This window comes from Psammomys obesus, unplaced genomic scaffold (genome assembly GCF_907164565.1).
Source record: "Psammomys obesus unplaced genomic scaffold, mPsaObe1.curated_primary_1811, whole genome shotgun sequence".
Lineage (NCBI taxonomy): Eukaryota > Metazoa > Chordata > Mammalia > Rodentia > Muridae > Psammomys > Psammomys obesus.
Genome location: NW_026586383.1, coordinates 10,634,555 through 10,653,799, shown reverse-complemented (window position 1 = coordinate 10,653,799; position 19,245 = coordinate 10,634,555). Strand labels below are relative to the sequence as shown.

The following is a 19,245-nucleotide window of genomic DNA, read 5'->3' as shown; positions in this document are numbered from 1 at the left end:
TAGTGGCCTCTCGGTGTTTAGGGAAAAGAAGGGTGTGGGACGGAGTCTCTGTCTGTACACATTAGACAGACACATGTGCGTGACCCTCGACAGAAACACATGTGGATAAATTTCCCGAAACCTTACTTTGATGGTTAATGTTTTAGGGTTATTTTATTAGTGTCTGCCTACGTGTGTGTACCATATTGCGCAGTGCCCATGGTGGCCAGGTGTCAGATGCCCTGGAACTGGGGTTATGGGTGGTTTTGAACTGCTGTGTGGGTTCTGGGAATCAAACCCACATCCTCTGCAAGAAAAGCCAGTGTTCTTAAATGCGGAGCCACTCTTCAGCCCCACAAGGCTAATTTCAATTAACTTGAGGTAACTAGAACCAAAGGGTTGTCTAGACAAGGCTGGCCCGTGGGCCTGGGAAGGACCTTCTCGTGTTGAGCTAGGAAGCCCCACCCTGAGCGGACAGCACTGGTTCCCAGGCTGGAACTGTAGACTGGAGAAAATGGAGTCAGCTGAGCTTAACACACATGCTTTCACTGCTCTGCTCCTGAGTGGATGGGGTGCGATCAGGTTCCGGCTGACTTGGCTTCCCCCAGTGATAAATGATACCCTGGAGGGGTAAGCCAAATAAACCCTTTTCCCTTGAAGTAGCTTTTGCTACTTCATCACAGCAACAGGAAACAAAAACAATTACTTCATGTGATGCTTCCATATACTTTTAAATTTTACTTAGAGTATGCGTGTGTGTGCACACGTACATTCGTGTGTGTGTGTGTATGTGTGTGTGTGTGTGTGTGTGTGTGTGTGTGTGAATGTGTGGATATGGAGGTCAGAGGACAACGTGCTGGAGTCCGCTCTCTCCTTCCACCATGTATGTCCCATGTATGCAACTCAGATCATCAGGCTCGGCACCAATCAGTTACCTGCTGACCTATGACACACCCTGATGATGTTTTTTATTTTATAAATATTCTTAATCGTGGTCTCAAGATACCTTGATTTCACTGACATCTGCTAATGCATAAGGTTGAAAGAACCTGTGCTAACAAAAGCAACAGACGAGCCCAAGTGAAGGTTCCACAATTACAGGCCCGACCTGCTCTTAGAGAGGGCCCAGGCAGGGTGCTCATCCCAGCACTCGAGTCTGCGGCTCCCGGCTGACTGTAACCCCCTCTCCAGCAGATCTGATGCCCTCTGCATTCTCTCAGCTGGCCTGAGCACTGAGCTTCCGAGTTGCCTGGCAGGCTTGGATCCGTCCAGGCAGCACATAAATGCTTTTATACAACGCTTGAGAGGGAACAGCACCCTCACATGGCCAACGTATCTCACAAACATTGTTCTGGCTTTGACTAACGAGCCTCTACCCAGCTTCTGTACCATGCCCTGCTCTCAGAGGGGGAGAGAGAGAACTTGAGTTGAGGCAGGAGGATCTCTGTGACTTCAAGGCCAGCCTGGTCTACAAAGCACCAGGACAACCACGGCTACACAGAGAAACCCAGTCTTGAAAAGAAGCAGCAAACAAAAGGACACAAGTGTCTGCTTTGTGCATCTTAACGAACAACTTTAATAAAGTAAAAAGCATTCTGTCTACAGAAATGTGTTTGGCTACAGAGAGGCCTCCACTGGACAGCAGTGACTCAGCCATGTCTTCCTGGCTTAGAGGAATGCCTTCACCCTGGACACCTCTGCCTCAATCAGCTGCGCATACTTCCTCACTTTTGAGATGTACCCTGGAGGGAAGTCACAGACTCTGTCAGCCACCTTAACCTATTTCAATATAAAGGTGATTTAAAATTTTTAATGTTGCCATAAAAAGCAAAAACAATTTCCTTGTTCTACTTGTTACTGTACAGAGCCACAAATGTAGTAAGTTTGCAAAGCTGAGAGTGTAGAAGTGTGACTATACATGTGACCAGTAAAATATTTAGATTTTTATTCTAAACGTCCCTCTTAATAGAAGCATTTCAACATACAAAACTCTGAAGAACCTGTATGTAACTCCAATCAAATTCATGAGGGCACACACCGAAAGTTTAAAGACATGAAGGTAGGCAGGGATGGGTTGCAAAGAGGAAGGAGATTAGATAGTAGGTGTGTGTGAGGGGTAACAGAAAATATGATCAAAATAACATTTACTCATGAAAGAAAACGTCATAATGAAACGTTGCATATGATTAAAATACATTTTAAAAGCTTTTTGTAAAAGCTGAAAAGTGACTTAAATGGAGCATGGCTGAGGATGGAACTCTGGCTCAGCATGCACCTAACACACCTGCAAGGTCATTAAAAGCTCCTGAAGGGCGCCGTGTGCTACAGTACGCATGAAGCGACGAGTCCCAGGGCGAGCCAGAGTGTCGCCACCTGGAGCTGACTCGTAAGCCCTTCCACCCAAGAACCACCCAAGTAAGCCCTGACTCGTAAGCCCTTCCACCCAAGAACCCAAGAACCCAAGAACCCAAGCAGACATGTCTGGCGCAGAGCCTCACCCAGAAAAGCCAGGTGCATGAAGTTCTCCAGCACCACCTCCTTGTACAGCGCTTTCTCATCGAGTCTCAGGCTGGCCAACTCCTGCTCCGTGAAGTACAACAGCACATCTTCACAAGTCACTGTTTCCTGGGACGACAAATAACAGCTCTGCTAGACCCCAGACAATCCCGGGAGTAACTGTATGCGGATCAAGTGTAAAGTACAAACCGGGCCACGTGCCAGAGAACTGTTAACCAAATGCATTCTCCACCATCTAGCAACTTCAGCCCCTCACCCACACTCACACACTCACATGAGAATGTTTGCCTCTGTCCATCAAAGACAGGGCTGCAGCTGGGGTGGTGGACTGCTCGTCCAGTGTCTTCTGGCCAAACCTGCGCTGGGGGGGAGAGGCTTTATCGGGCTTACACCTCCACACTGCAGCCCACCACTGAAGGTCGGGACAGGAATTCAAGCATGGCAGACACTTGGAGACAGGAGCTGATAGAGGCCTAAAGGGGTGCTGCTTACTGGCTTGCCCACCATGGCTTGCTCAGCCTCCATTCTCACAACCACCAGCCCCGGGGTGGCCCCATCTACAATGGGCTGGACCCTCCTCCATCAATCACTGATTAAGAAAAGGCCCTGCAGGCTTGCCTACAGCCTGACTCTTGTTTTTTTGTTTGTTTGTCTGTTTCAGGAAGGAGTGTATTCAGAAAGTGTTTCTCTGCAGCCTTGGCTGTCCTGGACTCACTCTGTAGACCAGGATGGCCTCGAACTCACAGAGATCCACCTGCCTCTGCCTCTTGAGTGCTGGGAATTAAATGCATGTTATAGCCTGACTTTTGAAGGCATTTTCTTAATTGAGGTTTCCTCCTCTCAAATGACTTTAGCTTGTGTCAATTTGACATAAAACTATCCAGCACACCTACAATGTGCAAAGCCCTGGACTCAATACCCAGGGCAGGGCAGGGGGATATCTTTTGGCTGAAAAAAAAAAAAATCCATTGAGTAGAATATTTGTTTCACAAGCACAAACACAGGACTTCAGGTCCCCATCACCCACACAAAAGCTTGGCATGGGGGCAGGTTTCTGCAACTCCAGTGCTGAGGGAGGGGTGTGGTGGAAGTCTTGGTTGTGCTGTTGGGGTAAGTTTTTGTTGTAGCCCCAGGTGTGGGACACAGGAATGCTTTGCCCATAGCTGCCAGCAGCCTCGTGATCTGTCAGCTGATAAATCACCTCCTGAGAGGGTGTATGATTCTTGTCAGCAGGAAACTGCCTCGTGCAGGGGGGATGGTTTTACCAGCTGAAAAACATCCTGGTGCAGACTCTGAGAAGGTAGAAATTGGAGCGTGGGGGCGGGAGGGGGAGACAGACAGAAAATGCTTTGCTCCAGAGAGAAAAGCTCCGGAGAACTCTTGGTGGCGCTCCTGCTGCTGGTGGTCCTTGTTGCTGCTTTGGCTATGGCCGGATTGCTGGTCTGTTGGTTTGCTGGCTATCTTGATGACAAAGAGTGGAATCGCCCCAAGGAACTCCAGCTAAAGAGGTCTACATCCCCTGTCCCTAATAACCTTCTTTATCTTCTACCTAGGGTTGGGGGCTTAGAAAGGAGGTAGAGTCTTGAGGACCCACAAATAAAGTGGGTTTTAAAAAGTCAAAACCTACAGAGGGGAGATCCCAATGGCTTAGGAAAGGACACAAAATGGAACATGTTAAAGAATTAACATAAGGGATGGTTATATGATTGTATTTCAAAACCAAGTTATACAATTAAAACATATATGTAAGTTAAACCTCAGTGATAAATTTCTAAATTAAACTGTACATTAATGTAAATACACATATAAGTACATGTTTATATATTTGCATACACAAATGTGTGTGCATATATGTACACATGCAGTGCATACCATTGTAAACCCACACATATGTACAGAAACAAAGATAACCCAGCTCACCCGAGGCTCAGCTTTTATGGAGATATTTTCCATTATCAAATCTTTTAGTCTTGTAGTAAATACAGGCTTAAAACTTTCAGAACCTGAAGGTAAACAGAGAAACCATTAGTAATAATAGCTCTATTTGACTTCTGCAAACAGTCACTGATCCATCCTGTTTGGAAGGCCCTGTGAGCATGGTTCATCAGTTACTTCTTATCAGTGGCAATCCTAGTCTTAATGAGGTGTTTAGAAAGCAGGCACATTGGAGAATGCAAAATGGAAGAACGAGATCATCTAAGAAAAAAACTATCATTTCGGTAATACAAAGACAACATCAGGGAAAGATGACGAAGTAGGAAAAACAGTGGACAGATTTTATGAACTGTTCAAAGAAAGCCTGCATTCCAGGTGACAGCCACAGGGCCCAGATGCAGAAGGAATGAGTGGTACCGTGAAATCCATTCACTACTGGGTGACCTCAGAGCCAGCCTCTCCATGCTACTTTATAATAGTGTCTTTTTAGTAATACAAAGCAAACACTTTAAAGATGGGTTTATTAGGAATATTTTTATGTTGTGTAAATACAGGTTGTTAGGCATCTCCACGGACAATGCCAAGGGACCTGACAGACGGAACATCAGGCATCTGTGAAGCCACCTACGGACCACCTGAAACCACCTGCCCATGCTCTGGGTCACTTTATAAGAGAACTCGAACAAACTCCCTCTCTTGCCCCACCCAGAGACAGTCTCTGTGACGTGATCCCTTCCCTTAATAAACCTCCCATGTGGAACCAGTCGTGTGGCATGATTTGTGAACCTGCCATGTAATTTTGCTGCACACTCCTAATATTGGCGTGCTTGGCAGGGAATAGGTGCTTTCAGTGGCATGATGGGTGCTTTCGGCGCTAGCACCCACCGGGGCTGCTGGGAACCTATTTCATTTCAAATCCACCTGCAACCCACTTTCCAGCAACCAGATCGATATCTGCTGCATTCAACACTGGCTGGATTGGGGAGTTCCCTCACTGGTCAGAATAAATGTCTCTCTTGGTAGGGGAAGATTGACTGTTGAGCATCTGGCAACTTCCTACTACCTATTGAGACAGAGGAATCCCCAAACACAATCTTCACTGGCTACAGTTGACCCTTTTTGCTGACCTCCATTTTGGGCTTCCTCTTTCCCTTGGGTGAGGTTTTTTTTTCCCCTTCTACATGCTCGGTTTCTCTACGAAAATCCTAGCGCTAGGCAAACTGTGTCTCCTACAGGAAGCTGTGCCCTTGGTCTCTGGCCAACACTGATGAGCTGTTGGATCAGGTAGGGCCATACTCTACTGAGTTAACCCTTGTCTTTGGGACGCCTCTGGAAGGTCACTGACTCCTACCCTCCCAATGGGAACTGCCCATTCATCCATTCCTCCAGTGTCCCCACTGGGATGTCTTCTGGAGAATTTTAAAACCGTACTCATAGAGCCTGAGTTAAGGGCCTCTAAGCTCATATGCCTCTGTAATAAAACTTGGCCTACATATTCCTTAGATAGTTCAAATTGGCCAATTAACGGCACATTAAATCCCAATATTTCACGGGATCTTTTTAATACTGTCAGCAATCTCGTACATGGAAGGAGGTGTCTTGTGTTCAAGCTTTCTTCTCTGCTCTAAACCTTCTCTCTACTCTTCCTGTTTTCCTACCCAACTTCTTCTAGCTATATAGTCTCAACCTCCAGAGTTCTCTGACTTTGACCCCATGGATGAACCGCCACCTCCCCGTTCTCCACCTCCGGCTTCTTCTCAACCTCCAGCTTCCCCCTCCTCCTCTTCTTCCTCCTCTTCCTCTTCGGCTTCTCCAGCATCCTTACCCATCTCTCCAGCCCTTCCCCAGCAACAGGCTGTCCTAGTCCTACTTTGGCACCTACTTTCACCCCACCAACAGCTCTTAGCCCCTCTGCTACCCACTCTCGCTCCACAGCAAAGACCTCTTCTACTCAGCATAAACCAGCCTCAATTCTTCCCTTGCAGGTGAGCAGTGTGGATGGCTTAGTTAGGGTGCATGTTCCCTTCTCATTAACTGAACTCTCAAATAGGAAAGAGACTAGGATCCTATACCTGTAATCCTTCTACTTTCATTAAAGAATTCCAATATCTCACTCAATCTTATAGTCCCACCTTCCATGACACATATATGATTCTTACCAATAGCCTATTACCTGAGGAGCAAGTTTGGGAACAGGCTAGAACACATGCAGCTGAGGTTCACCAAACAAACGCAGCACACCTGGTTGGGGCTGAGGTGGTGCCCCACCAGGATCCACAATTATAACCTGGGGATTATAATACCCCAGAAGGCATTTTAGCTAGAGATCAGTTCACAACTGCCTCCTGGCTGGTTTCTGTAAGGCTGCCCTTAAGCCAGTTAATTATGAATAGCTCCAGGAGGTCATTCAGGACAAGAATGAAAACACGTTTCAATTCCTAGAGTGCCTTACAAAGGCCCTCTTACAACATAGTAATCTAGAGCCGGAAAGTATAGAGGGTAGGCAACTTCTGATGACCTATTTTTTCTCCTGGGGTTACCCTGACATCAGGGCTAAGCTTAAATACTTGGGGAGAGCGGACCTCTGACTCCACAGGCAGAAGTCAGCGCTGGCCTTTAAGGTGTAACATGGAAGAGGTGAGAAAGCCTGCAAGCAAAAATACCAAATGCTGGCTAAGGCCATCCAACCGGCCTCAGCAACTACCCAGGCTCCCTTGCCTCCTAAGGCATGAAGACCAGGGGTCCCTGTTTCAAATGGGGTCCAGTTTTGTCCTAATCCCTGCAAGCCACCGGGGCCATGTCCAAAATGTCACCAAGAGGGACACTGGGGTATTGACTACCACCATTTCTCCCATGATATGGGGGCATCACTCCCAGATCGCCCTCTGACCGATATCCTACGCCTAGCTACAGACGACTGAAGGGGCCTGGGTTCCCTTGACCTGACCACTGCCATCACTAGCAGTATCCACGGGTAATTATCATGGTATTGGGGCGGCCCATCTCCTGCCTTGTGGACACCGGAGCCACTTACTCAGTCCTGATGGAGTACTGGGGACCAACCTCTCCTTGTAGTTCCTCCATTGTCGGGGTAGGGGACAGCCCTGCCAGCCTTGCCTGACTCCACCACTTAATTGTATTTCCAGGGGTGATCCCTTGACTTATTCCTTTTTAGTGAGGCCAACCTGTCCAGTTCCCAGTTTCCCAGACAAATCTACAAAAGCAAAGGGAATAGGTCCAGGCCTCTAGCTCTTGGGCCTTCAAGAACCCCATATGGAAATGGAGTCTTCCCTTCCTCACACCTCTTCTGCTCGTCTTTCTGCTTTTGCTTTTTGCACCCTGTTTTATTAACTTCCTCTCTACATCCCTCCAACAACAAATGCAAAAATTCTCTAACCAAACCATTAATCAGTTACTCTTAGAGGATTATCAACCTCTGCCCACAGAACCAGATGACAATGACCTTCCAATTGACCCTGATGGTGAGGACCAGCTACACCCTGAGAATGACAACACCCTAATCAGCAGGAAGTAGCTTAAAGAGAGCAAAGATCTCCCCTATGCCCTCCCTACCATCACCCCTTCCTAGCGCCTCACTTTTTAATAAAACAAAAAGGGAGGACTGTTGGGATCTGTAAGCAGGCATCTCTATGGCCATTATCAAGGGACCTGACAAGTGGGACATCGGGCATCTGTGAAGCCACCCACGGACCACCTTCGGACCACGTGCACATGCTCTGGGTCCCCTTATAAGAGAACTCGCTCCCCCCCCATCTCTTGCCCTACCCAGAGCCGGTCACTGTGACCCCTTCCCTTAATAACCTTCCTACGTGGAATCAGTCGTGTGACGTGATTTGTGAACCTGCTGTGTAACTTTGCTACACAATCCTAACACAGGTTGCTTGTAATATACTTATTCAATAATAACAGTGACGAGTGAGAAAGAAAACAGTATCATGTTAAAAAAAATCTACCAACTTCACAACATGATTCCAAATATTCTAGTATGGGGACACAGCGCAGTTTCGTTTCTTAGAATTTACACCCTTGGTAAACTCATCCTTTAATAATTAAAGTGGATGAGCAAGATGTACATTTTGAAGACAGTATCTAACAAGCGAACGGCTGTCTGCGGCCCAAGTATCTAATTCATAAAACCGTGAAGAGGATAATGAGGGGTATAAAGAGCTAAATCAAGGCATTTTTCATATAAAAATTGAAAACTCTTCTACCTAGCACACATTAGGTGCTTTATTAAAAGCACCTGTTGGGGAGTTAACATTAGTACAGTCTAATTTAAATTTCAGGGCTCTACGCGCGAGTGGCGCGCTCCAGATTGGTGGGGGAACCTGCACGTGGCAGAAGTCCCGCTGTTTGGCTGCTCGACATCTCAGCTCATGAACATCACAGGGGCCTGATTTCCTGAGACAGAAACGTCTTCAAGGCTGTCCAGCAGCTGGTCAGCAGCCGGGGTTTGAGGCCCGGAAGACACCTGCCGACACGCGCGGCCCGCGGCGCCTTGCCTGCTCCGCAGGCGGCCGGCAGAGCGCGCGGCCCGCTTCCCCGCGTGTGCGGGCCACGGTCGGCCCACGTGTCCTCTCCCGCCGGCGCGAGGCCTCCCGCTGCCCCAGGCCGCCCCTTCGGCGGACTCGGCCCCTCAGCAGGACGCGGCCCGCCTGGCGTCCACGCCGCCGACACTCACTTCTGCCTCAGGTCCCGCCACACCCACCTACCTGGCGCTGGGAAAAGCCTCGGCGGCCTCGAGGCAACCGGAAGTTGCTGCGCCGTGACCCTCGGGAGTTAAAGACTGCTGGCCCGGAAATACGTCACGCGGCTCCCGGCCAATCCCCGGAACTCTCTAGGTGTCTCGGAGGACCCGTGGTCTTGGCGGTGCCCGGCTTTGGCTTCCGGTGGGGCAGGCCTCAGGCAGAGACATGCCGCGGTGGGAGTGCTGTTCCACGAGGACCCGCAGGAGGGCCGACACCACTGAGAGACCCTGACTGTGTCCTGTCCCGCAGGGCTTGCCGAACAGTGCTGCTCAGCTCCTGTTAGAACCTTAGGAGCAATCAGAGGGGAGGCAGAGCTGAACAAGGCTGGATTCATTCTGGAAGTATTAACGCCTTCCGGGGAACCTTGAGGGCTGGTCAAACAAGAGTCCGGGGGTGAACTAAGTGATCTAACTGCATACCACGAAGACACTTCGCATCCAAAAAGGTGTGCAAAAGTCTTGTGTAGAATCTGGGCCCAGGGAGCCTGTGGAGACCGATGCACCAACTGAGACCCATGCTCAGAGGTAGCCCAGTTTCATGTGGGTTACCGAGTAAGGGGAACAGGGCTGTCTCTGACATGGGCTCTGTTGCCTGCTCCTCAATCACTTCCCCACAGCAGAGCTGCCTTGCCAGGCCACAGAGGAAGAGGATGCAACCAGTCCTGATGAGACTTGATAGGCTGGGGTTTGTTGCTAAGGGAGGACGGCTTCCCCTTTCTGAGAACTAGGGGAGAGGGAGAGGAGAAGGAGGGAGGGCGGGACCAGGAGGAGACAAGGGAGGGGCCTACAATCGGGGTGTAAAGTGAATAAATAAACAAACAAATAACTAGAGCGTCTTGTGTAGGAAGAGCAGCAGTGCGGGAAGGAGGTGCCTGTACAGTCTTTTTGAAATCTTTAGACTGTCCTTCCCAGCGAGGACTCCAGCACCACCGGACGGTGCTTGTCTTGCTCCTGCGGCCACTCTCGAGTCTCAGACACTTGGGCTCCACACCCTTCTAGCTCCTACTGAACTCCTCTTTGTTAGCTTGGAGATGGGGGGCAAAGTTGTGAGCAACTCAACATCGCCAGAGCCCTGGCCCACGTGTAGACCTGTGTAACGTGGAGAACGTGAGTGCGCTCTAGACATGAGAAAGCTGCAGCTAGCTGGGAAGTCGAGTGCCACAGAGTACTTCAGCTGGCAGGTGGGGCGAGACGGTACCAGCTATGGTGGTAGATGAGGGACAAAATTACCTCAGTGGAGCTAATACCTTCTGCCCTCTGCTTTGCTACAAGCTGGGATGGCAGTGGGCCAGACTTCATGCATAGTCTTCAGAGGGCTGCTTTGGGTTGGATCAGGGTGTTGTCATGGAGCAGGTTTTAGAATTAAAAATTTTGGAGAAGGCAGATGGTGATTGCTGTGTCTTTGGGTGTGAAGAGTTTAAGTTAGCCTGGGTGACTCCATTTTGAAATGAGGACCCATCTTGACCGGGAGCTAAACTCAGGTACCAGGAAATATCACTGAATGTGCACTTGGCAGAAAACAAAGTTAACTCTCCTAGCAACAGCCTCCAGGAAATATCACATAAATACTTGATAGAAAATAGAGACAATCTCCCTGGCAATAATTAATGAGAATCGGTTGGGAAAATTTTCCCCAAAGTTGCAGATGTAGTTTAGAAGAAATGCAATTGTGATTATGTAAGAGGTCACCCAATCCTGTAATGCCAAGGCATGAACCCCCTTGCTTGCTGCCATGGAAACCCCCTGCTTGCTTTTTTTTCCCTTTAAAAATCCTGCTCGCTCAGAGTCACTGCTGCGTCAGTGAGACTTGGGTCCCAAATTCGATCACTCTTGTAATAAAGCTCTCTTACAATTGCATCGAGTCGTCTCCTGGTGGTCTCTGAGGATCCTGGCATAACAGGTGGTGTCTTGAACGGTATCTAGGAGACAAAGGGGTCCGGTGGTTGAGATCTAACTGATTTTTATTTTATGTGTGTTTGTGTTTTACCCACACACACGTGCAGGCAGTGCCCACAGAGGCCAGAGGAGAACGTTAGCTCCTCTGCAGTTACAGGTGGCTGTGAGAGGCCATGTGGGTTCTGGCAAGCTTAATCCTCTAAAGAAGCAGTGAGCGCTGTCAACTGCTGAGCCATCTCTCCAGCCCCTGCGTTAGTTTAAGACACGGGTCCAGGCGCTGGAGAGATGACTCAGTGGCCACGAGCACTCGCTGCTCTCAAAGAGGACTAGAGTTCAGTTTCCAGAAGCCCCTTCAGGCGGCCTGCAACTGCCTCCGCTCCAGTGCCCTTCTCTAGCCTCCTAGAGCACCATATCATGTGTGTATACACACGCAGATACGCCCACACATACACACAAATAAAGGTAATTGTGTTTGAAAGACGGGATACAAAGGTTAACTATTAAAAACTGTGGATATCTGTTGGAGGGAAATCAACTCCAGGCCTACTGAGCACACAGTGTCCTGGTGCTCGGGCCCCAGCACCTCCTGGGTGGTGCTGCAGTGCCTTTCGGGCTAGCCCTCAGTTTGTGGCCACTGTAAGTGGTCTTCAAGTGGCCAGTTGCACGTGTTTCCCACCCTCTGGCCATCCTTCCTGCTCTGAGACTACAGAGCCTGGCTTCCCCTGTAGGGGATCGGCTACTTGGAGGGCAGGCTGTGGTTGCTCTGTCCAGCCCTCCCTCTCACAGGTACACATCGTACTTGGACGGGGGAGCTGCTTTGGGGGCAGCAGATACAATCATGTCAGGCTCATATATCTGAAGGCATGGCCCCTGGGCAGTGGAATTGTTTGGGGAGGATTGGGAGGCTCCAACGTTGCAAAGCCCCAGGCCTTCCCAGCTTAGCTTGCCCCTCTGCCTTGTCCTCATGGATCAGATCAAGCTCTCTGTCCTGCCACAGCCCATGCCTGCTGGCCTGCTGTCATGTTCCCTGCAGTGACCAGCAGGACTCTACTCGCCTTCTGAAACTCTAAGTCCCAATAACTTCTTCCTTTTATAAGTTGCTTTGGTCATGGTGCCTGCACAGCAGTAACGGTAACTGAGACACGGTCGTAAGTTGTCCCGAGTGCACAGAAAGCAGGCAGACATGTTTGTCTTTCCAGGCTTCCTAGCTTCCTGCAGTAACCCTAGGCTCATGGGCTGCTTCAGTTGCCTTGACTTCAGTTTGCCAAGCAGTCTCGATCTCTAGTGTTTAACAAATATATGCTCTCTCACCCCGATTTTAATACTCCTATTAACGTCCTTGTGTGTGTGAGTGTGTGCGCGTGTGTGCGCGCACTCGCTGCAGAAGGGTTGGAGAGACCATGGTAAAATTCAGAGGTCTTCCTGGAGGTATAGCTGAAGTGGATAGATACAAATGAGCCCAGTTGCACAGTGCACAGGGCCAAGCTGGACCTCAGGGCCGAGGCAAGATGTGGACAGACGTGGACCAGCGAGTGGACAGAAGACAATTGAAGGAGGCCAGATTCCAGTGTGTGTAAATATGCTGCACATTTTTAGTCATCTGTTGGTCACGGACTGGAGTTGGCTCCGCCTAGTGGCTATGGTGAGCAATGCAGTGAGCAGGAGGTGACAAGTTCTAGCTCCTTTCCTTAGTCTGTCCTTAGAACCCAACAGCTAGCTCACTGCCAACGGTTTAGCCTTTTGAGCGGTTGCCTCTCTCCATTCTCATAAGCAGGACTCAGGGCTCCAGTTCATCTGCGCATTCTCCCACTCCACTTTCTTTCTGTTCCTTTCAGCTGCGGCCTGCCCACTGGGAGTAAGGTGGCCTGGGTGCCTTTTAATCATAGGAAGCTTAGAGTAGTTGCAAATTCAAGCCACAGTGCTAGCTCTCACTTGGCCGCACACATAGCTTTCACAGATCTTCCTTTAATCATGTGTCTGTTGCATTTATTCATTTGTGTGTATACGCCCCGCAGCAGGCATGGGCAGGTCAGACGGAAAGCCATGTACGTCAGTTCTCACCTCTGCCTTGGGGCCTCAGGGATTGAGCTTGGGCCTCAGAGCGCTTACCCTCTGTGCCGTCCCCCAGCCGTCCACAGCTCTGAGTTACTACCTGACTTCACTTCACTCTGAAGGACTCCCTGGACACTGCTTGCTGGGCTGGTCTAATAGGAGGAAGAAAAAGAGACTTCCCTAAGTTTGAGACTGTCTCTCCTGTGTGTCCCTCTCCCTACCCACTTAGAATTATTGACCCAGTGGCCTTCTGGCCTCCATGGTCTCTAGAGAAACTGTTTGGTGGTTTTCCGAGGGTACCTCCTCCCTGGCCCTTCATTCTGAGCGTCCCTCGCTGCCAGCCCACTTCTGGAAACCATGATGTGAGTATCTTAGTTTATCTTACTCGAATTTTAGAATCACTTGCTTGTCACATTTGGTTTTTGTTTTTTTTTTTTTTTTTCAGATGTTGCTTCTTCAAAGCCTCCTTATCTCCTTTCTCTTTGTTTCCTGGAGGCTTACAGTGCCTGTGTTGGTCTTAAACGCCGCAGGCCCCTGCACCTTGTTTTACTCCTTTTCTCCACGTTTCTTTGGTTCAGTCATTTCAGTGCCCCTCTAGTCTGCTTCTTCGCCTGCCAGCCACACTGTAACACCCCTGGCGTGCTCCTCCTTGCATTCACTACACTTTTCAGCTCCCGAGTTCCTTCTTTCTCTGCATAAGTTCTACTTTCTTACCGGCGTTTATTTTTAGATTAATTTAAGAAAGTGTAAAAAGAGAGTACACTTCTGAAGTGCACACTGAGGCAGGGGTCCAGGCCCTCCTTCTTTGCTGATACTCTAACTGTGTTCATACACTGCTGTCCTCTGTTCTGGCTGGAATCTGGAATGCCTCCTAAGAAGGCTCGTGGTTGAGGTAAGGGGCTTTGGGGAGGTGATTGAGCCATGAGGGCTCGGAACTCATCTAGATTAATCCATCAATGGATTCTTGGTTGGATGCCATTTTTGAGAGGTGGTGGAAAGGAAGAAATGGAAGGTGTAGGTCCCGGAGGCATGCCCCAGAGAAATCTTGTCACCAGTCCCTTCTTTTTGCTTCGTGGCTGCCATAAAGTAGGTGGCTTGAATCAGGCGCTACTGTTGTAGTATCCTAACTTTTCTTAGGCCCAAAGCGACAGAAACAAAAATAACCGAAGCTATGAGTCAAACAGGCCTCTCTTCCTTTTAACTAGTTTCTCTTGGGCATCTTGTCACAGCTAACACGTCCTACTTACATTTTCCTGCAGATCTCTGGGACCACATTGTACTTTTATTTGGGGTTTGGGCTGTATCTGCAGAGGGACTTGGCTTACACAGAAGTCTGAGAGCCTCCCCATCAGGTTCGCACTGAACCCCAGGCTCCCCTGGGCATGGCAGCCTTTTACCTATCTGCTGCCATGGTTATTTGAATAAGCAGAGCTTTAGAAGCTGCTTCACCGTGAACTGAAGCCACCTGCCTCTCCACCATACACATGCTCCGGGTCTGCATCTTGCCACAGCACAGAAGTCAATAGTTGGAGCCCAGGGTCCTTATTGAGCAGCTGTCCACAGCAGGCAGGCCAGACGCTGGTCACACACCTGTCCTGGAGCTGGAAAGACACCACCGTGAGAAAGACTGGAATCAACCCAGGCCGCGAAACTGCCTGGTTGGTCGAACTTCGCTCAGAAGCGACTGGAATTCCAGAGTATGCACTTCAGTCCTCCTGATATCACCCCTGTCCCCGTGTGAGATCTGCCAGCTATTCCATGCTGCTCTGGGATCTGCTGTCCAGCGTGCCCCTGAAACATCCCCAATGGTTACCTTCAGCTGGCCCCGCAGCACACGCCTACTTGGGCCTTTTCTTTCTGCAGAAGCAAAGCCCTGTTCCTCAGGGTCTCTCTCTTTGTCACTGATAGTTCTGCCTTGTCCTGTCCTGGACATAAGTCACTGCTGCCGCTTTGACCGTCAGAAGCTTGCACATCTCTGTCACAGGTCTGCAGACTGTGCTGCCTCCCAGACTGTCATCCACCTGGAGAGTCCCAGAGACCCAGCACCATCATCGAGTTGTGTCTCCAGCTGTCCTGGCAGAGCACAGTGGTCACGGGGAGGACAGTGCTGGGTGGGAGGCCTCGTTAAACACAGCCAGCAGGGGCAAGTCTCTTCTCTGCACAGGGGGTGTTTCCCTGGCCTCCAAGTACCCCAAGGCATCTTGCTGCTGGAAATATTGCCTCCTGCAGTGGGCCCAAGCAAGTATTTCACAAAGCTCGTGAGTGGGCCTGGGAGTCAATCATATTCTTCTGGCTGCTTCAAGTGCTCTGAAGAGCACACAGCTCACAGCAGCCTCTGAGGCTGCAGATAACTGCCAAGGACGCCCATGCTGCCAACAGCTTGCTGAGAGAGGAAAGTGGAGGCCACTCTCCCAGAGGGCAGAGCCAGACGTCCACTGATTTCTGGGCTTCAGTCACGAAGTGCCCTGCACTACACAGACAGGCCAGGCTTCCCCTCCACACCTCGGCAGCTCTTTTGAGGCCCTCCCTCAAATTGTTCATTGACAGCAGCATCGTCCCTTTCACAGCCTGACCCTCTGGCCCCAGAGGTCCAACTCAAATACTCGCCTTCCTTAAATACCTTCCAGTGCTATTCCTTTTTCTTTTAAAATTAACGCTTTCTCTATTATTTCCTAATGGAATCACACACACTGGGCCCTGACTATTGCCCCTATTTCTTGTGGGCGCCATACCTTTACGCTCATTTAACATTTATTTATTCATTCATTTGGTGGACGGAAATGTGGAACAACAGTGCTTGTTTGGAGGCCAGAAATTTGTTTTCTCCTTATGGGGACTGAACTCAGCTCCCCAAACATGGCAGCAGGTACCTTTATTTGTTGACTATCTGGCTGGCCCATCTTGCTGACCCACTCAGTCTGCCTGACTGGACATTGCGTGATGCCAGCCACAGGGACAACCTATCAGCAGCCACAACCCCACGGAAAAGTGACTCCGCACACCTGAAGCCATCAAGTGCAGCCGCTTCTCCGCCGGGCTGTAGGCTCATGACCCCGCCCCCCAGGTGGCCATATTGATGGCTTGGTACAGATAGCTGGCAGCACCGTGAGTTCACAAGTACACTGGCCACAGCGTCCAGAAAAAGCATTTCACAGCCCCTTCCACCCTCTGACTCTCGAGTTCCTTCTGCCCCTCGTGTGATGTTCCCTGGGCCTCGGGTGAGGGGTGGCGGATGCGGAGAGTGGAGACTCGGCACTCCCGGAAGCTCAGTGCTTTGGTCAGTTATGAGTCAGCCGCGCCTACTACACAAAGAAACTTGGCTGGCCAAGGCTGCACGCGCCGGTATCTACGGGCAAACTCAGCCCTTTTCACCTGCGCAGACGTGCCACTGCCCGGAGTCCAGAACTCTGTTCACACTGTTTCACGAGTCTGATGGTAAAGGAGTCATTTAACCTCCTTGGTCAGCAGCCAGTCACCCTCCGAAGAATCCTGAGTGCCGGGATCAAAGGTGTGCCTCCACACTCCACCAAGAGCTCTTTTCCCGTTAGTCCCTGCTCCGGCCTCACACAGCAGCGACTCTGTCTTGTCGCTCGCCTGAGCCTTGGGGAGCAGTCCTTGTTTCTGCCACCCGCTCTCCACCTGTAAATCTGAATGTCTGCAGCAGCAACTAGAGACTGTGGAATGACGGCTCCCTCCCTGACCGATGCTCCTAGAACGCTTGCCCTGTGTCAGGCGGTGTGCTTGAGGGGACAGTCCTGGAAGCCACTGCTTCCTCTAAGGGACTTGCATCTGGCCAGGGAGAAACCAAGCTCGCCTTTAATCCCAGCACCTAGAAGCCAGAGGCAGGCAGATCTCCCTGAGTTCCAGGCCAGCCAGGGCTGCAGAGTGAGACCTTGTCTCAAAATACAAAAACACACCTACTCAGGAGACCCTTTCCCCCTGCTGGGTCGCTTCATTCAGCCTCGATGTGAGAGCCTGTACGAGTCTCTTTGCATCTTGTTACACCATGGCTGGTTGGTATCCCCGAGAGACCTGCTCTTTTCTGAGGGGAAATGGAGGCCAGCGGAGCTGTTAGACAGGTCAAGATGTATTGTATGAGAGAAAGGAAAACCACACGCACACTAAGCTTACTTTGGCAGCAGCTCCTAGTGACTCAGTAGAGTCACTCAGCTGATGACACACTTTTCTTGCAAATCGTGTTCGCTGAGAACAGCCAAGTTTCATCACAAATCAACAAAACATCACAGGACTTTTGCCTCTCAATGCCAGTGATCAGGATGGGGGTGGAGTGGACAGAAACTAAGATTCGGGCTGACTTCACACTAGAGAGACAGAGCAATAGCTTCGCGAGCTTCCAGCATCACTGTGTAGACAGCAGGAGCTTTTGGTCAGGCAGGTTGTAATTCCAACTGGGGCTTGAACTGTAAGAAGGTACTGGTCGTGCAAGGAGCCGGAAGAATAACATTCCAGACAGAAAGAACAAGTGCAAAGGGCTGCGGGCGAGCGGGTCTGAGCACGTGGGCGGGTGAGAGCCTGAGCTCTGCAGCCCACAGACTGCTGAGTGCACATGGGACAGTCCCAGCGTGCAAGCATATGACAGCGCTGAGACCTACAAAGGTGGCCAAAGCAGGCTGTTGCCTTCTTCTGGAGCTTTGCTCTGTGTCCCCAGTAAACAGTCAGTCAACAAAGGCGTTACTGTATGCCTACGAGTGTTACACAATATGTAATCCTGCTCTCCTGAGAGCTGGCGCTGGTGCTGGCCCGGCTGAGGGTGTAGAGGTGGAGACCTTGGGCACTGTCCCTGCAGGGCCTTTCCTGGGCGCAAGCATAACAGACGCGCTCCAGTCCTGAGCACTCTGTCACAGTGGGAGAAAGCGTCAGACAGCTATTGGCGGAGTCCTGCGGGCTCCCCTTACACTCTGGGCGTGTGTCCTCGCTCCCCATTTAAATTAAGTCTTACAATTACCTGCCAAGTCCCATAAATCCTCCGTGGGAATCTCTGAAAGGGCAGCCTTGGAGAACCTCCACACAGATTGCTACAAGGACCAGATGAGTAAATGCACACAAAGCATTAGCACATAGAACATCGAAACGTCTGAAAATAGCAGTGACAACGGGCGGGAGACGGCTAAGAGAGCTGCTGCTCTGCCTAGGACTGAGTGCAGGCCCAGCAGCCACGTCTGACGGCTCAGGGCCACCTAACTCCGGTGCCAGGAGACCTGACTCCTCTTCTGACCTCCAGGGACACTGTCCTCAGATACAGAAGTACACACTCGCGCTCGCACATGCCGCACACACACACACACACACACACACACACACACTAACATAAAACAGGATGGCGATTGTATTTGTTCTGCTTCTGTTGCTGTGAGGAAGCACTACAAGCAAAAGCAACTGGCGAGAGAAAGTGATTTCAACTTGCAGTTCAGAGGGATGACAACGAGGGACAGGAACAGGAGCAGGAGCCTGAGAGCTCATAACTTCAATGAAAGCACAAAGCATAAAGAGTGAGGAGGCAGAGCGAGCCTGTGAACTCTCAAATCTCCAGCGACACGCTTCCTCCAGCAGGCTGCACCCCCTGACCCTCCCGACGTGTCCAGACCCTGAGCCCGAGAAAGGGCGCCTCCTATTCAAGCCAGCACAGCGATGGGATGAGTGGGGACCACGCACAGAGCAGGGACTTAGTGTGAGTCCTGTTAGCTTCCCCTGGGCCCTCCAACATTTCCAAAGCATGCACTGAGTTATCTTGGCCTCTTTCTGAAATGAACACTCTGGCCCCTTCATAACGGTATCTCATTGTTTACAAGGAAGACAAAGGAAGCCTCCTGGTGTGAGGCCCAAAGATGTTGAATAATCTGGTCTCAGTCTTGTCATATGTAGGTGACAGCTTTGCCCAGCTTTGCCTTTTTATGTGCTGTAGTGGCGTCACTGTCTCTTGCATATGTGACATAGGCTAGGAGGAAGCACAGTCCTTTGGGAGTCTGCAAGCAGAACCCTCATCTCCACCAACCCAAAAGCTAAAACTGTCTGAAAGCACCTGATCCTACAGCACAGCCTGCTATTCCTCCTCCTCCTCCTCCTCCTCCTCCTCCTCC

At 50.3% G+C, this 19,245-nt stretch overlaps 1 protein-coding gene across 1 annotated transcript; it reads right to left on the bottom strand.

Moving 5' to 3' along the window:
• Window positions 1-1,540: 1,540 nt before the first annotated feature.
• Krbox1 (KRAB box domain containing 1) lies at window positions 1,541-9,229 on the bottom strand. The gene is made up of 4 exons (XM_055601804.1): window positions 9,165-9,229; window positions 4,417-4,499; window positions 2,478-2,604; window positions 1,541-1,721 (listed from the first exon to the last, which is right to left on the bottom strand). Exons 2-4 carry the CDS (start codon window positions 4,447-4,449, stop codon window positions 1,648-1,650), a joined length of 234 nt encoding a protein of 77 aa, XP_055457779.1. The 5' UTR covers window positions 4,450-4,499; window positions 9,165-9,229; the 3' UTR covers window positions 1,541-1,647.
• Window positions 9,230-19,245: the final 10,016 nt, after the last annotated feature.

Bases quoted from the DNA above. Each gene is read 5' to 3' on its own strand.
- Krbox1 (XM_055601804.1), bottom strand. From the start codon at position 4,449: ATGGAAAATATCTCCATAAAAGCTGAGCCTCGG. The intron at 2,605-4,416 runs GTGAGCTGGGTT...TTGTCGTCCCAG, and splicing joins CCATAAAAGCTGAGCCTCGG to GAAACAGTGACTTGTGAAGA. The intron at 1,722-2,477 runs GTGAGGCTCTGC...ACTTCCCTCCAG, and splicing joins CATGCACCTGGCTTTTCTGG to GGTACATCTCAAAAGTGAGG.